Genomic DNA, 21,983 nt, shown 5'->3' on the forward strand with positions numbered 1-21,983 from the left:
GTACCTATGGAATACTTACAGAAGTCAACTCTAAAGAAAACCTTAGTAAAGAAAACCTTAGTAAATTCAACAAAGTAGAAAGAGTACATAGCATATTTTTCAAATACAAGACATAAAAGCTAATAACAAAAACCTAGCACAAAAGTTGACACAAACAAGAAAAGAAAGAAAGAAAGCCATATCACTAAGAAATAAATTACCTCTTGAAATACTTTTGTTTCAAACAGAAATCAAAACTGAAATTGCACTAGACTATATGCTCTACAAATTCTAAGACTTGGTTATTCCTTTCAAGTGTTTTGCAAACCATACTTTTCCAAAGAAGCATAACTAGATGGATGCTAGGTTTTCATCCCACTATATGTCATTGGCTCCAGTTGGTGTTAAAACTAACCTATGCCCTTTGACCTGTCCTTGCACACCTAACTGTGCTTTTTTATTACTTTTTTACATATATCCATTTATTTCTAAACCATCATGAAACCTACTTTTATAATTTGTTTATTTTCATTCTTTCTGTTCAGTAATTCTAGTATTAAAGGCAATTAATTTTCCACTGATGGTAGCTTTGGTTGCTTCCCAGAAGACAAACATTTAAAACATTTTTCCTGATTATGAAAGTAATATGTTTTGGCTCTCTGCTCCTCCCCGTTCGACAGACAGCCGTGTCTTGTGTGCAGTGCCAGCTGCGTCCCGGAGACAAGATGGTGAAGGTCGGAGTGAACGGATTTGGCCGTATTGGGCGCCTGGTCACCAGGGCTGCTTTTAACTCTGGCAAAGTGGACATTGTCGCCATCAATGACCCCTTCATTGACCTTCACTACATGGTCTACATGTTCCAGTATGACTCCACCCACGGCAAGTTCCATGGCACAGTCAAGGCTGAGCACGGCAAGCTTGTCATCAATGGAAAGGCCATCACCATCTTCCAGGAGCGAGACCCCGCCAACATCAAATGGGGTGATGCTGGTGCTGAGTATGTGGTGGAGTCCACTGGCGTCTTCACCACCATGGAGAAGGCTGGGGCTCACTTGAAGGGTGGAGCCAAGAGGGTCATCATCTCTGCCCCTTCTGCCGACGCCCCCATGTTTGTCATGGGCGTGAACCACGAGAAGTATGACAACCACCTCAAGATCGTCAGCAATGCCTCCTGCACCACCAACTGCTTGGCCCCCCTGGCCAAGGTCATCCATGACCACTTCGGCATCGTGGAGGGACTCATGACGACGGTCCATGCCATCACTGCTACCCAGAAGACCGTGGATGGCCCCTCCGGGAAGCTGTGGCGTCATGGCCGAGGGGCTGCCCAGAACATCATCCCTGCTTCTACGGGCGCTGCCAAGGCTGTGGGCAAGGTCATCCCTGAGCTGAACGGAAAGCTCACTGGCATGGCTTTCCGCGTCCCCACCCCCAACGTGTCTGTCGTGGATCTGACCTGCCGCCTGGAGAAACCTGCCAAATACGAGGACATCAAGAAGGTGATGAAGCAAGCGTCGGACGGCCCCCTCAAGGGCATCCTGGGCTACACTGAGGACCAGGTTGTCTCCTGTGACTTCAACAGTGACACCCACTCTTCTACCTTCGATGCTGGGGCTGGCATCGCCCTCAACGACCACTTTGTCAAGCTCATTTCCTGGTACGACAACGAATTTGGCTACAGCAATAGGGTGGTGGACCTCATGGTCCACATGGCCTCCAAGGAGTAAAGAGTCCCTGGACCACCGGCCCCAGCAGGAGCACGAGAGGAAGAGAGAGGTCCTCCGCTGCTGGGGAGTCCTTGCCCCACCTCCATCCTCCAACACACTTGAGAATCTCCTGACCTCCACGCAGTTTCCATCTCAGACCCCCTGAGGAAGGGGAGGAGGAGGGGCTTAGGGAGCCCTACCGTGTCATGTACCATCAATAAAGTACACTGTCCCCAGGCTAAAAAAAAAAAAAAAAAAAAAAAAGAAAGTAATATGTTTTGTAAATAAAAAAGTAAACATTCAATAATGTATGACTTAGATGAGAAAGTACTCTGTTTTCTATCATTTTGCCCCTTACCACAACACCCACTCCCTTAACTAATGTTACAATTTGAATATTCCTTCAACTTTTTTCTAGAATATACATGTATATAATAATCATCTCTCTTTAACTGAAATGGAATCATACTTTCACACCTGACATAAAATTATTTTCACTTAACCATATAAACGGCAACTTTCCATATTAGTACATACAGGCTTCTCTCAATGGTAACATGTGAATACAATCATTAACAGGCCTGCTATTGATTGATGTTTTGGTTGTTTCCAATTTTTGGATATTACAAATAACTGCTGCAATGAACATTCTTACACATACTTGTACAAGTATTGATACTATAAGATTTGTAGTTTTCTCATTATTATCTCACGGGTATCAAACAAGATTGCCTAAGACCACAAACAACGTTGTCTAGGACCACAAACCCCATTTTAAAATAGCATGATAGGAAATTTCTTGGCGGTCCAGTGGTTAGGACTCCACGCTTTCACTGCAGGGGGCCTGGGTTCAACCCCTGATTGGGGAACTAAGATCCCACAAGCCTTACAGAAAAAAAAAAAAAAAAAAAAAAAAAAGCATGATAAAAGAAACCATAACTGCATGCCTAAAATGGTTTCAGGATAGGTGGCAAAGAAAGACTGCCCCCCAAGACAGCTACAAATGAGACCTAAATGAAGAAGAAAGTAGGAGGATTTCAGTTTTCTAAATGTGTGAAACCAAAGTTGTAGGTTTCAAAACTTTGGGGGCACCACAGACTGCCTTCTCCCTACTGACTCTTAGCAGTCAATGCAGGTAAAAATTCACAAGCACGCTGCTTTGACCATTCTACCAGTCCATGTGACTGCACAGAAGTAACCATGCACTGGAGAGGCAAATTCCAAGATAAAAGCAAGCAAGGAAGACTTCTGCTGGGATGCTGTTCCCACTCTTACTGTTGCCAAGGGAGACTGAGCCCACCTGGAGTGGGGAGCAGAACAGGGAGCCCACACAGCGAAAAAATCCTATCTAGAGGGGACAACAGGAATAACTCAAGATAACAGGAAGGAATTCACTTGAAAACAGAAAAAAGACTGAGCTGTTTATTTTTAAAAACTCCAAGGGCTCAAATTTAAAAAAATGTTAATAATAAAATAGATAAACCAGTATATTATCAGGCTGAGCAAAGTCTACGCTGGCATAGAAGAAGGAATACCAGTGGGGTGCAAGGTAAGGTGTGATGAGAGATAATACGGGAAAGGTAGGCAGGCGCTAGATCATGGAGAGTCCTGGGCATCACAGTAAAGAATGTGGACTCTCTCCAGGGGGCTTTTGGGACTAATTGCGCCTTTCTAAACAGAGGAGTAAGTTTAATGAAACTTAAAGACTTTTGCACAGCAAAGGAAACCATAAGCAAGACGAAAAGATAACCCTCAGAATGGGAGAAAATATTTGCAAATGAAGCAACTGATAAAGGATTAATCTCCAAAATTTACAAGCAGCTCATGCAGCTCAATATCAAAAAAACAAACAACCCAATCCAAAAATGGTCAGAAGACCTAAATAGACATTTCTCCAAAGAAGATATACAGATTGCCAACAAACACATGAAAGAATGCTCAACGTCATTAATCATTAGCGAAATGCAAATCAAAACTACAATGAGATATCATCTCACACCGGTCAGAATGACCGTCATCAAAAAATCTACAAACAATAAATGCTGGAGAGGGTGTGGAGAAAAGGGAACCCTCTTGCACTGTTGGTGGGAATGTAAATTGATACAGCCACTATGGAGAAGAGTATGCAGGTTCCTTAAAAAACTAAAAATAGAACTACCATACGACCCAGCAATTCCACTACTGGGCATATACCCTGAGAAAACCATAATTCAAAAAGTCATGTACAAAAATGTCCATTGCAGCTCTATTTACAACAGCCAGGACATGGACACAACCTAAATGTCCATCGACAGATGAGTGGATAAAGAAGATGTGGCACATATATACAATGAAATATTACTCAGCCGTAAAAAGAAATGAAATTGAGTTATTTGTAGTGAGGCGGATGGACATAGAGTCTGTCATACAGAGTGAAGTAAGTCAGAGAAAAACAAATACCGTATGCTAACACATATATATGGAATCTAAAAAAACAAAACAAAACAGTTCTGAAGAACCTAGGGGCAGAACAGGAATAAAGACTCAGACGTAGAGAATGGACTTGAGGACACGGGGAGGGGTAAGGGTAAGCTGGGATGAAGTGAGAGAGTGGCATGGACATATATACACTACCAAATGTAAAATAGATAGCTAGTGGGAAGCAGCTGCATAGCACAGGGAGATCAGCTTGGTGCTTTGTGACCACCTAGAGGGATGGGATAGAGAGGGTGGGAGGGAGGGAGATGCAAGAGGGAGGAGATATGGGGACATATGTATATGTATAGCTGATTCAATTTGTTATAACGCAGAAACTAACACACCATTGTAAAGCAATTATACTCCAATAAAGATGTTAAAAAAGAAAAAGATTATATAGATTGTGTTTGCTTTAAAGTTAACCTACATCCCACTTTGTTCCAGACAAGATTTAATGCCACTTAAATCAAGGTAACAGATGTGGAAACCTGTAAAAGCCCCCCACAAATGTGAAATCTGACCATGGATGACTAGCATTGACACCTTCTTGAACACCTGGGTATTTAGTGACGGCTTGCAGTGCTGTGCAGGACAGGCAGAGGGGTTGACGTTACCCAGCAGGTGATTACAAGTGTGAGCTTGGGGCCCAGAAGAAAGGCCAAGGTTTAAGAAACAAGTCTGGGGCTTCCCTGGTGGCGCAGTGGTTGAGAGTCCGCCTGCCGATGCAGGGGACACGGGTTCGTGCCCCGATCCCGGAAGATCCCACATGCCGCGGAGCGGCTGGGCCCGCGAGCCATGGCCGCGGAGCCTGTGTGTCCAGAGCCTGTGCTCCGCAACGGGAGAGGCCACAGCAGTGAGAGGCCCGCGTACAGCAAAAAAAAAAAAAAAAAAAAAAAAAAAAAAAAAAAAAAAAAAGAAACAAGTCTGGGAGTGGTGAACTCAGTGGGTCTGGAATCAGGGCACTCACTGTGAGCTAGACACTACGCCAGACCTATTGGTCCCGCTTATCTCATTTAATCCTGGAAGCAAACTTGCAAGGAAACTGTAATTTTTTAAAAAAAAAGACATTAGAGATGAGAAAATGTGAGGCTTTCAGAGGGTAATTAGCCTCATCGGTGGGAATCCGAGGGACCCACGCTCCGAGGGACTCACGCTGACGTCTCAGTCCTTTTCCAATGATGCATAACACTCTGGGTGTGAAAGGGCAGAGCTGTGGTTCTACAGAAATATGGCCCCAGCACCTCTGCCCAGCTGCAGCCCCCACAGGGGTCGAGGGCTGCCTGGTGGGGGAAGGCCACACTAGCAGGCGGTGTTTCTGGGGGGAGAGCAAGCCTTGTCTGCTCTCTCTGTGGTTACTCGTTCTCTTTCCTCTAACAGCAAGCAGCCCCTGGATTCCTCCCTTCCCTGGCAGAGGAGAGCACAAGACCCTGCTGGTGGCTCTCATGCTCCCCTCTGTGGTCACCCCTGGCCTCATCTCTCAGTGATGCTGACCCCACTGCCCCTCCCAGGGGCCTCGCTCAGCTGCAGGTCATAGCTCAGTCTTGTGGCTGCAGCGGGACCCCTCTCCGCTGAGGCTACAACTCTCCCACTAGGCTTGCACAACAAGGTGATTTCATTGTTCATTCCTTGCAGGTGGGTTAGGTAGGACTTTGGCGTTGGCGGAATTCTTTGCCCCTCCAACAACATCTCCAAGGGAAACAGATGCTGTGTTGAACCAACAACACATTTGACAAAATTCCCCAGTGTCAATTTTAACTAGTCACCTACGCTCACCTTTGACAGCCAGCCACCTCTCTGGTTCCCAATTCCACTTAATCCTAAACTTGGCGTTTCCGGCTGACCGCAGGAGTGGGGAAATCCTGCTAGGACCCCTCCACCCCCGCTCACCCCTGAGATGACTCTCAGAGGTCGGGCATGGCTTGGCTCTATGCCAGGACCCCTCACACTAACCTGGCCCAGCCTTCATTCTGTTTCTAATGAGTCCTGTAGTGCCCACCCAAATTCCCCGCCCCCCATATATGCACACATTTCCCATGAGACTGGCTGTCCTGGGTGACCACCAGCCACCAGGAGTCGGGATCTTTAGGGCTGGATCTGGGGCAGCCAGTTTTACCCAGGACAGCAGGAGGAATAAAAGAAGTCAGAATCTGTGGGTTCAAACGCTGGGGGCAGCAAGTATAAATCCCTGGTCTGCACTAAAATCAGGGTCACGGAAAGAAAGAGGAGGGGGAGGGAAAGAGCCAAGTCGAGCAGGGAAGGAGGTAGGGGAGGCGGAGCAGAGGCCCGGAGTCGCACCGATGCTTTGTGGGCAGGATGCTTGCGAGAATCCTGCCAGCAGAAAGGGCAAAGCCAGGTTTGGGGCCAACAATCAGGGTGTGCCAGGGACAGGGTACAGCCCCTTGTGTCATGGTGTCTCAGTGGACCCATGTCCCTCCCCAAAGCTGGGGCTGCCACCTCAGTCCAGAAGCAAGTCCTGGAGCACAGGTCAGCATCCAGAAGCTGGAAGAGCAGGACTCAGAGGCCAAGAAGGTTCTAGAGTCTCAGGAGCAATGCTCAATGAGGCATGCTCGGAGCTCACCTAAGGTAGAGACACTGCAGTTCAGGGAAGCAGTAGGGCCCGCCCACAGTCTGGGTCACTCGCTCAGCCTCCACTGGCGCTCCACAGGGGGGCATGGTCTGATCTGCGGGCACCCTTGGAGACCCCCGGGACCAGCGCTCAGCCAGGGTCTTAGAGACTCGCCTTGGGTTGGCTCTACAGGAGGTGAGGGTCCTGGGCAACCTGGCCCCCCTGCCAGGCGTTTCCAGACCCCAGTCCTAAATGAGTACATGCTCATAAATATTTGCTTAATAAATAAATGAGGTGAAGGGACAGGAGAGACTATAACGGGGAAAAAAAGGCAACAATCATACGGAAAATGGGAATAGTTTTGAGTAGCTACTGTGTCATCGGCATTACACCCACACCAGCAGCCAGGGCTGAGTGAAAGGGGGAGTGTCTTTCCAAAACGCAAACCAGGCCGGGACATCCCCCTGCTTAAAAGCCTTTAATGACTCCCTGCTGCAATCAGAGCAAAATCTAAATGCCTTAAGGATGCTTACAGGGTCTCCTGCGAACTGGCCCCTAGCTGCCTTTCCAGGCTCACCTCTGGCTAAACCCAGCCACACAGCCCACCAGCTGGCCCTGCCTGCGCTGCCCTCTGCATCCAAGTCTATTGAGTATCAGACTTACATTCATACTGTTCTGCCACTGCTTTTTTCATTTAATACCTCGTCGACACCTTGCTACACCCACATTTAGGTACATACCTGACACTTTACACACACAAACTCATTTAATCCTCTCAACGAATCTGTGAGACAGGGATATTTATACCCATTTTACAACCAAAGAAACTGAGGCTGAGAGGTTAAGGGAGTAGACCAAAGTGATATCTCATGCTAAGCTATGCTCCTCCCATGGGGCACCGGCCAATCAGCTCCAAAGCTGACAGTAAGCACAGGACAGCAGGGGCTATAACAGGCTTCTCACAGTCTAATAGCTGGGACCTCAGAAACACTGGGTGGTGGTCTTCCTTTAGACAGGCCTGTCAGGAATATGACCGGGAAAACTGGCCTGGGCTGACCAACTTGTCACAATTTGCCTAGGACTTTCCAAGTTTTAGCACTGAAAGTCCCACATCCCAGATATCCTGTCAGTCCTTGTTTTGAAACACAAAGTGCTGCATCCTGGGAATACCCCGCCCCCCCCGCCTCAGTCCCAAACAAGTGGGGTCACCTAGTCACCCTCACTCAGGGCACTTCCTTGTCCATCAGATGAGGTGTCCAGGGGTCAGCAGGGCTCCTGGAGATGAGCTCAGAGGCAGTATTAAAGCTACAATTCAGATAATCAAACTGGGTAAGACATCCATTCAGGGACAGCAAGACCCAGCCAGAAACTGAGGCAGAGGGAAAAGGAGCCCCCATGATGGTCAGGGGCTGGCTAGGAAAGGCTGGAGCAGGACAGGGCAGAGGGGAAACCCCGGTCTGCATCGTTGGCTGTATTATGTGCAGCTATAACCCCAGTTGCTAGCACAGTGTCTGGCACGTACCAAGAGCTCCATGCATATTGCATGAGTGGATACAGGCATGCCATGCTGGGCCATCACAATTCAACAACCGACTTCCAACAGATCCTCAGACCACCAACGGGGCCCAGCTCAATGGTACAGCTGCTAACCCACGAGTTGGATTATGGGAGAAGATGCAAGGGCCCGGGATGGACAAGCTCATTCAAGACAGGTTTGGGAGCCTTTCTGCTAGAGGGCTGACAGCTGCTGATGCTTCAGAGGACAGAGGCTGCCTTTTCAGGATCTGGCCATGTCTTCTTCTCTTAGGGGAGCCCAGGCAAACATAACCAACAAGACAAGCCTTTCACTGAGGCCTTCTCCAAAAGTCTTCATTGTGAGTAAGCCACCATCTTTAGGTAAAATTCAAGGCCAGCCAAGCAGGGTTTTCGTGAGGCAATCACTTCTAACTTGTAAAGCGCTTTCAACAGTCATTACTGCAGCCGCTACTTGCCTGGTCTCTTCCCGGGTCAGGCCTGGGAAGCAGCAGCAGCGCCATCTGGTGGCTCTTTTGAGAACATCAGAGAGCTGTTTCAGCCCCTTCACCCAACTGGGTATGTACAGCACATGCTGAGAATCCACAACTTTGGATATCTTAATAAGGACATCTGCCCTACTATTTAACAATCTAATCCACCCTTTATAAAGATCAAAACCATAAAATCCATCCCCAAATTCAGTGTGAATTCAGTGACCTTTGTGTTTTCAGAAAACTCAAAGCTTCCCACAGTAAATCGGCCTTTGCTGAGCTAACTGGGATGCGACACCCAGGTGCCAACTAGAGAAAGACTACACTTCCCAAGTATTCACTCTCTCCCTATGGAGGCACACCTTTTTGCTCATAAAAGGAAATATGGTAGTTGTCTGCCATGCTGCTTATAGTCTAGTCGGGATGTCTGGCATTAAGTCAAACAATTCCTGAAATAACAGTGCCCCGGAGAAAGTGCTATAAAGGAGGACACAGGTGCCATGAGCCAATGTGATGGCGTAGGAAGTGTGATGTAGTCCAGGGGATCATATAAGGCTTCCCCTGTGATGCTTAAGCCCAACGTAAAAGTCTGAATTCTCTTCCAGGAAACTGAGACAGGATAAGAGCTTTTGGTGCATTATTCTACAAGCCTGAGGGAGATGATGGCTGAGAACAATGGGATTTGAAATGGTCCCCAGTTTTGGGGGTGTTTTATCTGGTTCCCTTTCACGACCCCACCACCACCATGAGATACACACACATCCACATACATGCACATGCACAATTGATTTCTCATCTCTTTGTGCTGAAGAAGAATTCAATTACGTGCAGATGAGAACTGCAGTCAGATGGAGTCCTGCTCAGGTAGGGAAGAGCTGAAAGGTTCTTTAAAAGGAAACTTTATCTCCGAGGCTCAGACAAGGTAAGTGTGTAGAACAGAGGCTAAGACAGCCCCAGGGCAGCGAGTCTCCAGCCTGAGTCCCCCGAGGAAGGGGAGATGTGTTACAGCTCAACACAGTTGGGTACTTCAGAGGTGCAGAAATTCAGGGACCTTCAAACTCAGCTCCTACTGTTATTTGACAGATAGTGGAATGCATGTGAGTCTCAGAATCAGACAGACGTGGGTTCTAACCCTTTGGCTCCAGCATGATTTGACAAACTAAATTCTCTGAGGCATCTCATCATTTGAAAAATGACATTAAGAATCTCTATGCTGCAACGGAGACACACTCTCTGCTCTGGTCCCCAAGGCTGGGCTCCTTCCCCTGAAAGCCCCTGCTTTCTCTTGCCCTGCATGATATGGAATTGTTTCACTAAATATTATTGGTTCTTTTTTTTTCTGGAAAAAGAAACCCTCAAAGTTCAAGATTTTTAATTTGTATCAATGTTGTAAAGAGTAGATTTTTAGAACATGTTTTCCATACTGATATATATAAATCATTGAATAAATAAGCTAGTAGAAATATACAGCTCTCCCTTGCAGAAGAATATCAGTTAATAAATGTAGAAGGAATGATGGAGATAGAAAATCACCAGTAAGCATCTCCATGGTAATAACTGCCACAAGCAATACCGTGGAAAGTACAATGAGAAACGGGATATTTGCATAACTTCAAAGTATCTCCCCTAAGATACTTATTAAATACAAACAGGAAAGTAGTAACTTCATAGTGAAGAAACCTAGCAGACACAAGTAATAAGACATTTCGGGCTTCCCTGGTGGCGCAGTGGTTGGGAGTCCGCCTGCCGATGCAGGGGACACGGGTTCGGGCCCCGGTCCAGGAGGATCCCACATGCCGCGGAGCGGCTGGGCCGGTGAGCCATGGCCGCTGAGACTGTGTGTCCGGAGCCTGTGCTCCGCAATGGGAGAGGCCACAACAGTGAGAGGCCCACATACCACAAAAAAAAAATAATAATAAATAAATAAATAAGACATTTCAACATCTGTGATATGATGCCCTGAGAAGGGCATAACATGACCTCTGTGATATTCTTGCCAAAAATGCATAACCTCAATTGAATCATGAGAAAACACCAGACAAACCCAAATTGAGAGTCATTTACAAAAGAATTGGCCAGTACTCTTCAAAAATAATCAAGGTTATGAAAGACTCCTCCCACCACCACCCCCGCAAAAAAAAAAAAAAAAACCCTGAGAAACTCTCACAGATTAGAGAAAATTAAGAAAATACTACAACTAGATGCAATGTGAAGTCCTAGATCGGATCCTGCACCCAAAAAAGGACATTAGTGGAAAAACTGGTGAAATTCGAATAAAGTCTGTAGAATAGTTAATAATATTATATTGATTGCTCAACATCACTAATTATTAGAGAAATACAAATCAGAACTACAATGAGGTATCACCTCATGCCGGTCAGAATGGTCATCATCAAAAAGTCTATAAGTAATAAATGCTGGAGAGGGTGTGGAGAAAAGGAAACCCTCCTACATTGTCGGTGGGAATGTAAATTGGTGCAGCCACTATGGAAAACAGTATGAAGGTTCCTTAAAAAACTAAAAATAGGGGCTTCCCTGGTGGCGCAGTGGTTGAGAGTCTGCCTGCTGATGCAGGGGACACGGGTTCGTGCCCCAGTCCGGGAAGATCCCACATGCCATGGAGCGGCTGGGCCCGTGAGCCATGGCCGCTGAGCCTGCACATCCGGAGCCTGTGCCCTGCAACGGGAGAGGCCACAACAGTGAGAGGCCCACGTACCGCAAAAGAAAAAAAAAAAAAACTAAAAATAGAGTTACCATATGATCCAGCAATCCCTCTCCCGGGCATAAATCCCAAAAAGATAAAAACTCTAATCTGACAAGATACATGCATCCCAATGTTCATAGAAGCACTATTTACAATAGTAAAGACATGGAAAGAACCCAAGTGCCCATCAACAGATGAGTGGTTAAAGAAGATGTGCTATATCTATACAATGGAATATTACTCAGCCATGAAAAAATGAAATAGTGCCATTTGCAGCAACATGGGCTAGAGATTCTCATAGTAAGTGAAGTAAGTCAGACAGAGAAAGACAAATATCGTATAATTTCGCTTATATGTGGAATCTTAAAAAAAGGGTACAAATAAATCTATATACAAAACAGAGACAGACTTACAGGCATAGAAAACAAAGGGGAAAGTGGGGCAGGGGGGAGAAATAAATTAGGAGTATGGGATTAACAGATACAAACTAATATACATAAAATAGATAAGCAACAAGGATTTACTGTATAGCACACAGGGAACTATATTCAATATCTTGTAATAACCTATAATGGACAGTAATCTGAAAAAATATATATATATATCCAAATCACTTTGCTGTACACCTAAAACTAACACAACATTGTAAATCAACTCTACTTCAATATAAAATAAAAGTTAAAAAAAACAAAGATATTAAAAAATAAATAAAACAAATATATATATTTACATGTTTTATGTATATATACTTAAATGGAAATCTAATATATATATACATATATATGGTTCTATGACATGCTATATATCTTAGATTATATATCTGTCTTGTTTTCATGACTGTATAATATTCCATTATAATGATAAATATGTATTTAACCAATCTCAGATTTGTCTCCAATTTTTCCCTATTATGAATGATACTGCTATAAAAGCTTGTGTATGTGTTGTATGTGTTTCAGTGTGTGTGTGAATATATATAGAATATAGATAATTATATATAAATATAATATATACTGTATTATATAAGTATGTATTATATATATATATATATATATATATATATATATATATATATATAAAATAGAGTCAGAATGAGAGAACTTGAGTCAAAATGTAAAAAAAGTTTAAATTTGGAGCATACTTCCACCAACAGTGAATGAAAGTGACCATTTTCCCTTACCCTGACAAATAATAATTATCAATATTTTTCCAGTTTTTCAATAGAATGGGCAAAAAATGAATTATTTAGCCTATCTGAATGTGACTCCAAGGCCTCTGCCCATACTGCAAGGGAGATGTGGGTGCCTTGAGTGAAGTTCCGTCTTTCTGCTTGATGGCCAAGTTACTAGGCTCTGCAGTAGCCAGTCTCCAGGAAGGCCCCCCAGTGATCCCTGTCTTCTGGTATGCATGTGGATTCCCCTCCCTCACTGTATCATGGTGGGTCTGTGTGCCCAATAGCATAAGGCAGAAGTGATGGTATGTAGTTTCTGAGGCCAGTTCATAAAAAGGCATGTGGCTTCCCTTTGTTCTCCCTTGGATCACAGCCTTGGTGGAAACCAACTGCCATGTTAAATTGACCCTCAGGCCCCCTATGGAGGAGGACTCATCAGTATCGCACAACAAGAAACCGAGGCCTCCTGCCAACAGCCATGTGAGTGTGCCATCTTGAAAGCAGTTTACCCAGCCCTAGTTACATGTACAGACGATTGCAGCCCAGGCCAACATCTTGATTGCAACCTCATGAAAAACTCTAAATTAGAACTACCCAGCTAAGCCACTCCCAGATTCCAGTGCTCAGAAACCACGTGTGACAATAAATGTTTGTTATTTTAAGCCTCTAAGTTCTGGAGTAATTGGTTATGCAGCTATAGATAACTAATACACTCTCTGGGCCTCACCTTCCTCATGTGTAAGCTATGAATGATCATAATATAAAGCCCACTTCACAGAGAGAAAGTAGCTGAAAGCAACTGCCACCTGCCTGGCCCACGAGCACTGGTGTCGGTTCACCTCTCTTGTTGGGAGGCCCTTGTCACAGGCTGTCAGGCGCAACTAAACAGAGAGGAATGTTTTGAGTTGTAATGCCTTTGACCTTGTCATTTAAAATCCGGGTCACATCAGCTTCTAATTCATTTCCAGACACATCATTTTGAGAATGAAGCGGGGAGTGAACTTCATTGCAATGTGTTCTCTGCCCTTTTATGTGATGAAATTACAAAAGCAAATGGTCCAGTTGCTCTGGTCTTCGGAGAGCTGTCAAACTCCTCTCTGAGTGACCAGGGGGTGGCTGCTGGGGACCCTGGCCAGTGATGGACTAGTGTAGTGTGGAGGGCTGAGGAGGGAGAGACTGGCCTTAGTGTAGAAGCGTAGATGCCAGTGCAGGAAACACACCTTAGTTTCCAAACAGTGTGGACACACATACAAAAGATAAATTGCTCCTCCTTTCTCATCTGACGGATGTTCCCAGCGAATGGACTGAGCCCAGTGGTAGTGGGGGTGGACAGAGGGAAGCCAGGAACCATGAAAACCCCAAGGATGCTGGTCCCCAAGCATCCAGCCCAGTGGACTGAACTAGGGACACAAGAACGACTGACTGCTCCTCTCCCCTTGAGCAGGGCAGCTTGGGGCCCCTCTGGAGCATCCTTGGAAGCCCAAGCGCCTCCTGCTTCCCTCCCCCAGGTCAAGTTCCACCCAGGCTGTAACTACCAGCGCTGCTCTCCACTCTGCCATCTGGTGGCCAGAGTTGGAAATTGCAGCTTTCCCACAGGACAGCCACCTTCAAAGGCTTGGGGATATCTCCCTCCAGCTGTGTTAGCAAATATTTCTCCTCTTCCCAAAGAGTGACCAGGATCTTTCTGCTTAGTCCTCCATGCCAAAGAACTTAGGTAGATTTCCAAGGAAGGAGTCAGAATGTTTTAGATAGACACCATTCTGAGTCTTACTCAAAATGATTCCTCACCCTAGCTGCCAGCCAGAGCCTAGGTTAGAGCCTTTGTCTTGCCTCCAGCCAAGCTCCCTACTCCCCCCAGGACACTTTTCCTGGAAAGTGGAGTGGCCTCTGTCCCTGTCTTTGTTTCGTTCTTAATAACTATGTCCAGATCCATTAATCCCAACAGTCTCTCCATCCATCCCCTAAAAGTACTGTGAGCTCTAGTCACTGTGCCTAGTGGATAAATCCACCCACCCCAGATGCCAAAGGACAGAGGCCACCTCTTTGAGACCATTCAGTTTCTCAAGAAAAGACTACCCCATTTTGTTGCTTGGCCACTCTGCACTGGGGGAGGGAAGCTGACTTTTCTATAAACAAAACTCTGTTTAATTCCCATTTTTCAGCCACACGCCTTCAGCTTAGCCTCTGCTGTAGCCGACATCTTCAGGGCTCATGCACTCAAGCAAAATTTCCTTCGGACACCATCTGCCATCTCATTTCTGACCTCTAGAACTTTCTTGAACTCTTTTACCCACTAATGATCTTTCTCCTGTTCTTTGAGTCACCGTGACTTGCTTCCTTTTTCATTTCTGTAGTGGGGTCTCAGGAAGGAGAAGAGATAAATACATGTCATGAATCCACCATCTTAACCAGAGGTCTCTTCACATCTTATCGTTTAGATGCTTTCAGCTGCATGTACCAGAAAAACTAATTCTAGTTGGCCTATTCAATAAGGAAAGGTATAGGTTTGTGTCAAAGGAAGGTAAGATGGGCTCCAGAGTCAGCTTGATTTAGTACTGCAGCTCCAGCCCCCCGAATCCCCTGGGGATGCTGCTCTACCAGGGGCAAATGGCTGAGCAACTCCTAACTACACACCCACACCATGAACCCAGAGGGTGATTCCAAGGCATTCAGTAGTGCCAAAGCCTCAAAGAAGCAGCCAAAGTGGCAGCCAGCTCTACTAGGGAGAGCATAGCTCTGAAGGGGACAGGGCCAGCCTCGCAAGCTAAGGCACATTGGGACCTATGTTTCCTGGGCCCCTGGAGAGTGTCATTTAAAGAGTTCCCACCCTGAAACGAGGGCCATCTGGGAAGAAGAAGGACCACAAGCGACCTCTGTCTACTCAAGCAGATACAAGTAAGCTTTGGTAAGATGAGTCAACTATCGGACAGCCAGCCGATGGGAAAGGGTGGCAGGACCTGGAGAGTAAAGCAGGACCCTTGGCCTCAATGGGCCACGTAACAAACCAATCAGATGCCCAGATAGGATCCTGCTTAGACAGAGCCTACCACCCTGTATATACCGCACTGAAGGCCACCATATTCCTCATTTTATAGAAGATGAAACTGAAATACGGAGAGTACTTGGCTTGCTCAAGGTCATACAGCTAGCAACTTCATTTACTGAGAGTTGGCCCTGGAAATGACCCATCCTTATCTGAAAAAGGAGGAAGGGGAGGGAGGAGAGGAGAAGAGGGACATTGGGATTTAAGATGGAAAGAAACATTCTCATTGAGGGAATGTGTTGGCTTTAGGTTCAGGGGCCTAGGGTTCTGGTTCTCACTCAACGGTATCCGACGTGTGACCATGAGTGATAGCCATCCCCTTCTGAGACTCAGTTTCTTTCACTGAGATTCAGGGAGACAGAATAATGCCTAAGTGCATGTAAACAGTAAATGCTGGAATCAGGGCCCAACGCCAGATCAGCCAGCTGGAGAAGACCCGACTCTTGAATCCTGTGGTCTGGGGAGAAAGGGGGATGGGGAGCCCCAGGTGGAAGTGGTGTATGTGGCCGGCACAGAGGCTAGAAGTCATGTCCTGGAGACAAGCTGGGTGAGATGAAGCCCAGCTTCAAGAAACTGGCTGCAGTTAGGGATAGGAACCAGGTGTGGAGCCAAAATGTTAATGGAGGGGACTGAGGGCAGCTAAAACTGAGGACCAGAGGATCAGGCAAAGGGTTGTAGCCTGGAGAAATCTGGAGGTGACATGAATTGAGAGCAGCTGCGGCTTATCCAGCCCCAGCACAGGCTGGCCGAGAGGAGCAGCCCTTTCTACCCCACACAGAACAGGTGAACCCTCAGCAAACCCCAGTGCACAGAAGCCATGGGACCCTAGTCATTCTGGAAAGTGAAGAAACTCCCTTCGGGCTCCAAGAACAGGGAAGAACTCATTCCTTCCTTCATTCTTCCCTTGGTCCGATATTTTTAGGTCAGCCATACAGAGGCCTTTTGTTGGATGCGGCGGGCGGGGCGGGGGGCGGGGCTCAGAATGGTCCTAGAGAGTTCAGATGCCACACTCCAAGAAAGGCAAGGAGGAAAGAACCATGGAGCCCACTGGTGGTGTGGTGACACCCAGCTGTGGCTCTTCATTCACTCTTGTCCTGGGAACAACACAGCAGGTGCAGATTTGCAGTGTGGAATGAAAAAGTAGGCATTGTGCTCACCCTGCTGGGGTTTTTGGAACCACACAATATGTTTGATTGAAAGGCTCTTTTAGAAGCTTAATTTTTTTAACATTAAAGAATTAAATCAATAACATCCCCATTTGGCTTCTCTGTGATTATGTCCTTTGTGTCCTTTTGTTATTTAGTAACAAGCTTTCTAAAAATCACAATCTATGTCATTTGTACCAAAGATAGCCAAGGGAAGAGGGAAAGAGGAAGAGAAAGGAATATCATAGGACAAGTACCTACTATGTGCCAGGCACTGTTCCAGTGACATTAAATCCATTGTCTTAGGTCGGCCTCCCCACAAACTCAAAAGGAACGTGTGGCTGTAATCCTCACTGGATAAATTAGGAATCTGAAGCTCAGAGAGGAAAAGAGACTTCTCCAGGGTCATACAAAGAGCAGAGCCTGGTTTAGAACTCTCCAGTCTGTTGGATTCCAAACCCATCCTCCTCCACTGCTTTCTTTGTTAATTTCTTCCACTTGAGCCCCCCATCCAATAATAGGACAACTTGGTACCAAGGACCTTCCTCTGGCAGGAAGCTCCCCTGTTTCCAGGCATGGCTCATGGAGCTGATGGGAAAGATCTTCGCATCTACCTGGCTGGGCCCCTCAGGACTTCCTGAATAGTCCTTGGGATGGGAGGGGGAGGCCCAGATCTCCTGTCTACAGAGGGTCAGGGAATTAGCCTGAGAAGCAGAATTTTAACGTGCAGGGTCCTCAATTTGGGACCGGGAGTGGGGTGACTGTGACAGGGTTTAAATCCTAAAAGAAAATAAGTGATGTCCTAGGACTGAATGACCAGCTATACAACTGGAGGCAGGAATCTCAGCTTCTAGAGACATCTTTGCTACTATCTAGCTGGGAGACTTTGGGTGAACCACTTTTCTGAGCCAGAATTTCCTTGTCAATAAAATGAGACCAAGGCTCTCTTCCGCAAGGGTTGGAATGATTAAATAATAGGTTGTATAGAAGAGTTTTGGGGGGTTTTCCTACATGGTGTCCACAGAAGGGGTCAATGTTGCGACGCCCTATGCTGGGGCCACTGGTTGGCATGGGGACGCAGAATAACTCAGTGGTCAGTGTGCTGGTGAGGTTTTCCTGTGTCTCATATGAAGATGTGTCCTTGAATCATAGGTCAATTGTGTGATCACAGATACCCACACTTAAGGTATAATAACAACTTAGATCAATTAAATCAAAATACTTGAGGGTGGCACCCAGGCATGGGTATTTTTTAAAGCTCCCTAGGTAACTGCAATATGCATCCAAGGTTAAGCTGCCCACTGAACACCCTCCCCCAGGAGGCCTACCTTAGAAAAGCAGGCTCCTTAGAGCACCTAGCTGAGCCCAACCAGGCAAAATGATGCACTCACCTGCACTGATTGGGAAATCTAATTGCCTTAAGGTTCTGTGCAGAGCCAGCCGGGACTTAATCACTCCACTCACATCAAAATATTTACTATGGAGAGGGGGAAGGGTAAGCTGTGACAAGGTGAGAGAGTGTCATGGACATATATACACTACCAAATGTGAAATAGGTAGCTAGTGGGAAGCAGCCGCATAGCACAGGGAGATCAGCTCAGTGCTCTGTGACCACCTAGATGGGTGGGATAGGGAGGGTGGGAGGGAGGGAGACACAAGAGGGAAGAAATATGGGAACATATGTATATGTATAACTGATTCACTTTGTTATACAGCAGAAACTAACACACCATTGTAAAGCAATTATACTCCAATAAAGATGTAAAAAAAAAAAAATTTACTACAAACAGTCATTACCACCTGGAAGGCGCTTGCAGGTAGGGAGGCAAGAGGGGGTGGGGGAGGCAACAGAGTTCAGCATACCCTGAAGGGAAGCAAGCTGTTTGCAGAGGCTGCTGTCCCCTGTCATCCATTGCTCGACTATCCCTCCCCCCACCCCCCAAGAGATTTCTTGAGTTAAGTGTTTGCACTTTAATGCTCCAAGGCCTGAATCATCCGATTCTGCGTGGCACAGGTGCTGGGGCTTAGGAACATACCATAGATGATTTACACAAAGTGAGCTATTTGCATGGAGTGGAAAATTTGCATGCAGTACATAGCTAAGGGGAGGATAAAATGATGGCCCAGAAATGGCCTAAAATAATGTGTTAATTTGTAGCCCCAGTGTAATCTGAATGCTTCTCAGAAAAGTGAGCGTCTATCATCAAAGAGAGAGAGAGCTACCCACGACAGCTGGCAATCACAGCTCATGTCCTGAGAGTGTGATGGGACTAAGAATGATGGGACACAGGACACGTGGGACCATAGGTGTCCTGGGGGCCAGGCACCTGACCCTTCTGCACCACCACTCCCTCTCAGCTCGGTATTATCAATGCACTTGGTTCATGCCCAGTTGTGGCTCCAAAGAGAAGCTCCTCCACCTGACTACGAGCTCACAGAGGGCAGGAGATGTATCCAATTCAGCTCCACACCCTGGCATCCAGCACAGGGCACAGCACTATACTGTTTTCAGCTGCAGGTAACAGAAACCTCAACTAACAATGGCTTAAACCATAAGAACATTCGTTGTACTTAACAAGAAGTTCAAAGGTTGATTGGGGGAGGGGCAACTCAACAATCTCAAGAACCTAAGGTCCTGGAATCCTCCCATCTGCCATCCTCAAGCCTTTTGTCTTGTTAAAACACTCAGATTTGAGGAATGATTTGTTATAGCAGCATAACCTAGCCTATCATGATTAATACAGCTGTAGATGCAGATTCTCATAGGATCCTAAGCAAAGAAACTGGAATCCTTTCTAATATCAAGAAGTCTAGAGTCCCTAGGAGATTCAGGTTTCAATACCCTTTGCAGTCTCCACAGTGCTCAGCAGAGTTCATTTTAATGCAAAGGATCATGATAGATTACTACAAGCAGCTATATGCCAATAAAATGGACAACCTGGAAGAAATGGACAAATTCTTAGAAAAGCACAAACTTCCAAGACTGAACCAGGAAGAAATAGAAAATATAAACAGACCAATCACAAGCACTGAAATTGAAACTGTGATTAAAAACCTCCCAGCAGGGCTTCCCTGGTGGCGCAGTGGTTGAGAGTCCACCTGCCGATGCAGGGGACGCGGGTTCGTGCCCCGGTCCGGGAAGATCCCACATGCCGCCAAGCGGCTAGGCCCGTGAGCCATGGCCACTGAGCCTGCGCGTCTGGAGCCTGTGCTCCGCAGCGGGAGAGGCCACAACAGTGAGAGGCCCGCGTACCACAAAAAAAAAAAAAAAAAAAAAAAAAATGGTTCTGATGAACCTAGGGGCAGGACAGGAATAAAGACAGAGACGTAGAGAATGGACTTGAGGACATGAGGTGGGGGAAGGGTAACCTGGGACAAAGTGAGAGAGTAACATTGACATATATACACTACCAAATGTAAAATAGATAGCTAGTGGGAAGCAACCGCATAGCACAGGGAGATCAGCTCCGTGCTTTGGGACCACCTAGAGGGGTGGGATAGGGAGGGTGGGAAGGAGATGCAAGAGGGAGGAGATATGGGGATATATGTATACATATAGCTGAATCACTTTGCTATACATCAGAAACTAACACACCATTGTAAAACAATTATACTCCAATAAAGATATTAAAAAAAACGACAATCATAAGAGAAAACACATTTATCAATACTGTAACTTTATGTTGTCTGTTTAAAGATGAACTGTCAGTACTTACATCAATATCATCTTATATGATACAAAACACTGTAAATGTAATATGTATTACTAACACTGAACATTAAAAATGAAAAGATAATGTGAAAAAGAAATTCATATGTATTTACAGGTATAACGATTCACACACTGATAATGAAGAAGCAGCAATGTGATTACTTTACGGCAGACTGGTGTATGATTGCCTCACAGGAGCCTAGCCTATAGATTAATAAATGAATCGTTATAAAATTTTCATGGCATACAGTATTACAGTCATGTTAATAATACAACATGGGAAACATTGTTACCTTTTTTTGAAACCACTTACCTGTGACGATAGGCTGATACACAGTTTCTCCAATTATGAGAGAGAGAAAGAGAGATGCTGTATGGTAATGTAATTCTTTGAAAGCAAAGTTATAAAACAGTAAGAAAACTAACACATTATTAACTTTATATTACGTATCACTCAGCTTATGCCTATGAAAGGATAGGCTGTCCACTTCAATACAAGTCTTGTATATGATGTTCTACATGACAAATACTTAGGTGTTGATGAGGAGGAGGAGGATGGTGATGATGATGATACAAAAATGTCTCCTACATTTCTTGATGTATGGTTATTAGATTTTCACACAAAGATATACTCATACACAACAGTGAAGTTTGTTAACTGTATGGCACGATGGTCATTTACTATTCATTAAGTGGAAGTGGATCACCATAACTGTCCTTATCCTCATCGTCTTCACATTGAGTAGGAGGAAGAGGAGGGGTTGGTGGAAGGGGAGGCAGCAGGGGCAGGCACACCTGGTGTAACAGGTGTCTCTATAGGGTACCAATCCATCTTCCACCATCTGCTTTAGTTCCAGGGCCTGTATCATAGAAGGGCCCATGCTGTAAAACAAGTCAAAAGCTGTCCTGAACAGTCGGAACCCTTCTGCCTGATTCTCTAATATCAATTTGTTTTCTGGCGCTGCTTATTCATCTTCTTCCTCATCATCTGGCACTGTACAGAAGCACTCATCTCCATTAAGTTGTCTTCTGTTAATTCCTCTATTAGCTCTTGAATTCAAGATCAATATCTTGAAACTGTTCAGACCCCACCTTTTATGCCATATCCACAATCACTTTCATGTTTTCCTTGATGGGCTCTGTCGTAGATCCTGTGAAGTCACACACAACATCTGAACACAGCTTTCTTTAGGAAGATTTTATTATTTCAGGTTGGATAGCTTTCATGGCCTTTTCTATAACAATGATGGCATCATCAGTGGTGTAGTCCTTCCAGACATTCATGATGTTCTATCAGGGCTCTCGTCCACAGCACTGACAAATCCTTTCCATAGAGTACTATGTGTAATGAGCCTAAAAGGTCCTTATGATCCCCTGATTTAGAGACTAAAGTAGAGGCCTTGTGTTTGGGGGCAAGTAGACCACTTTGATGCCTTCCGTGTTGAATTCATGAGGCTCTGGGTGACCAGGGGCATTGTCCAGTATCAAAAGAAC

The 21,983-nt window shown here is 45.6% G+C and overlaps 1 protein-coding gene across 1 annotated transcript; it reads left to right on the forward strand.

Moving 5' to 3' along the window:
* The first annotated feature begins 639 nt into the window (after window positions 1-639).
* Window positions 640-1,921, forward strand: LOC132476309 (glyceraldehyde-3-phosphate dehydrogenase-like). Its single transcript, XM_060078177.1, has one exon. It carries the CDS (start codon window positions 705-707, stop codon window positions 1,704-1,706), a length of 1,002 nt encoding a protein of 333 aa, XP_059934160.1. The 5' UTR covers window positions 640-704; the 3' UTR covers window positions 1,707-1,921.
* Window positions 1,922-21,983: the final 20,062 nt, after the last annotated feature.

The sequence above is a fragment of the Mesoplodon densirostris genome, chromosome 16 (assembly GCF_025265405.1).
Source record: "Mesoplodon densirostris isolate mMesDen1 chromosome 16, mMesDen1 primary haplotype, whole genome shotgun sequence".
NCBI lineage: Eukaryota > Metazoa > Chordata > Mammalia > Artiodactyla > Ziphiidae > Mesoplodon > Mesoplodon densirostris.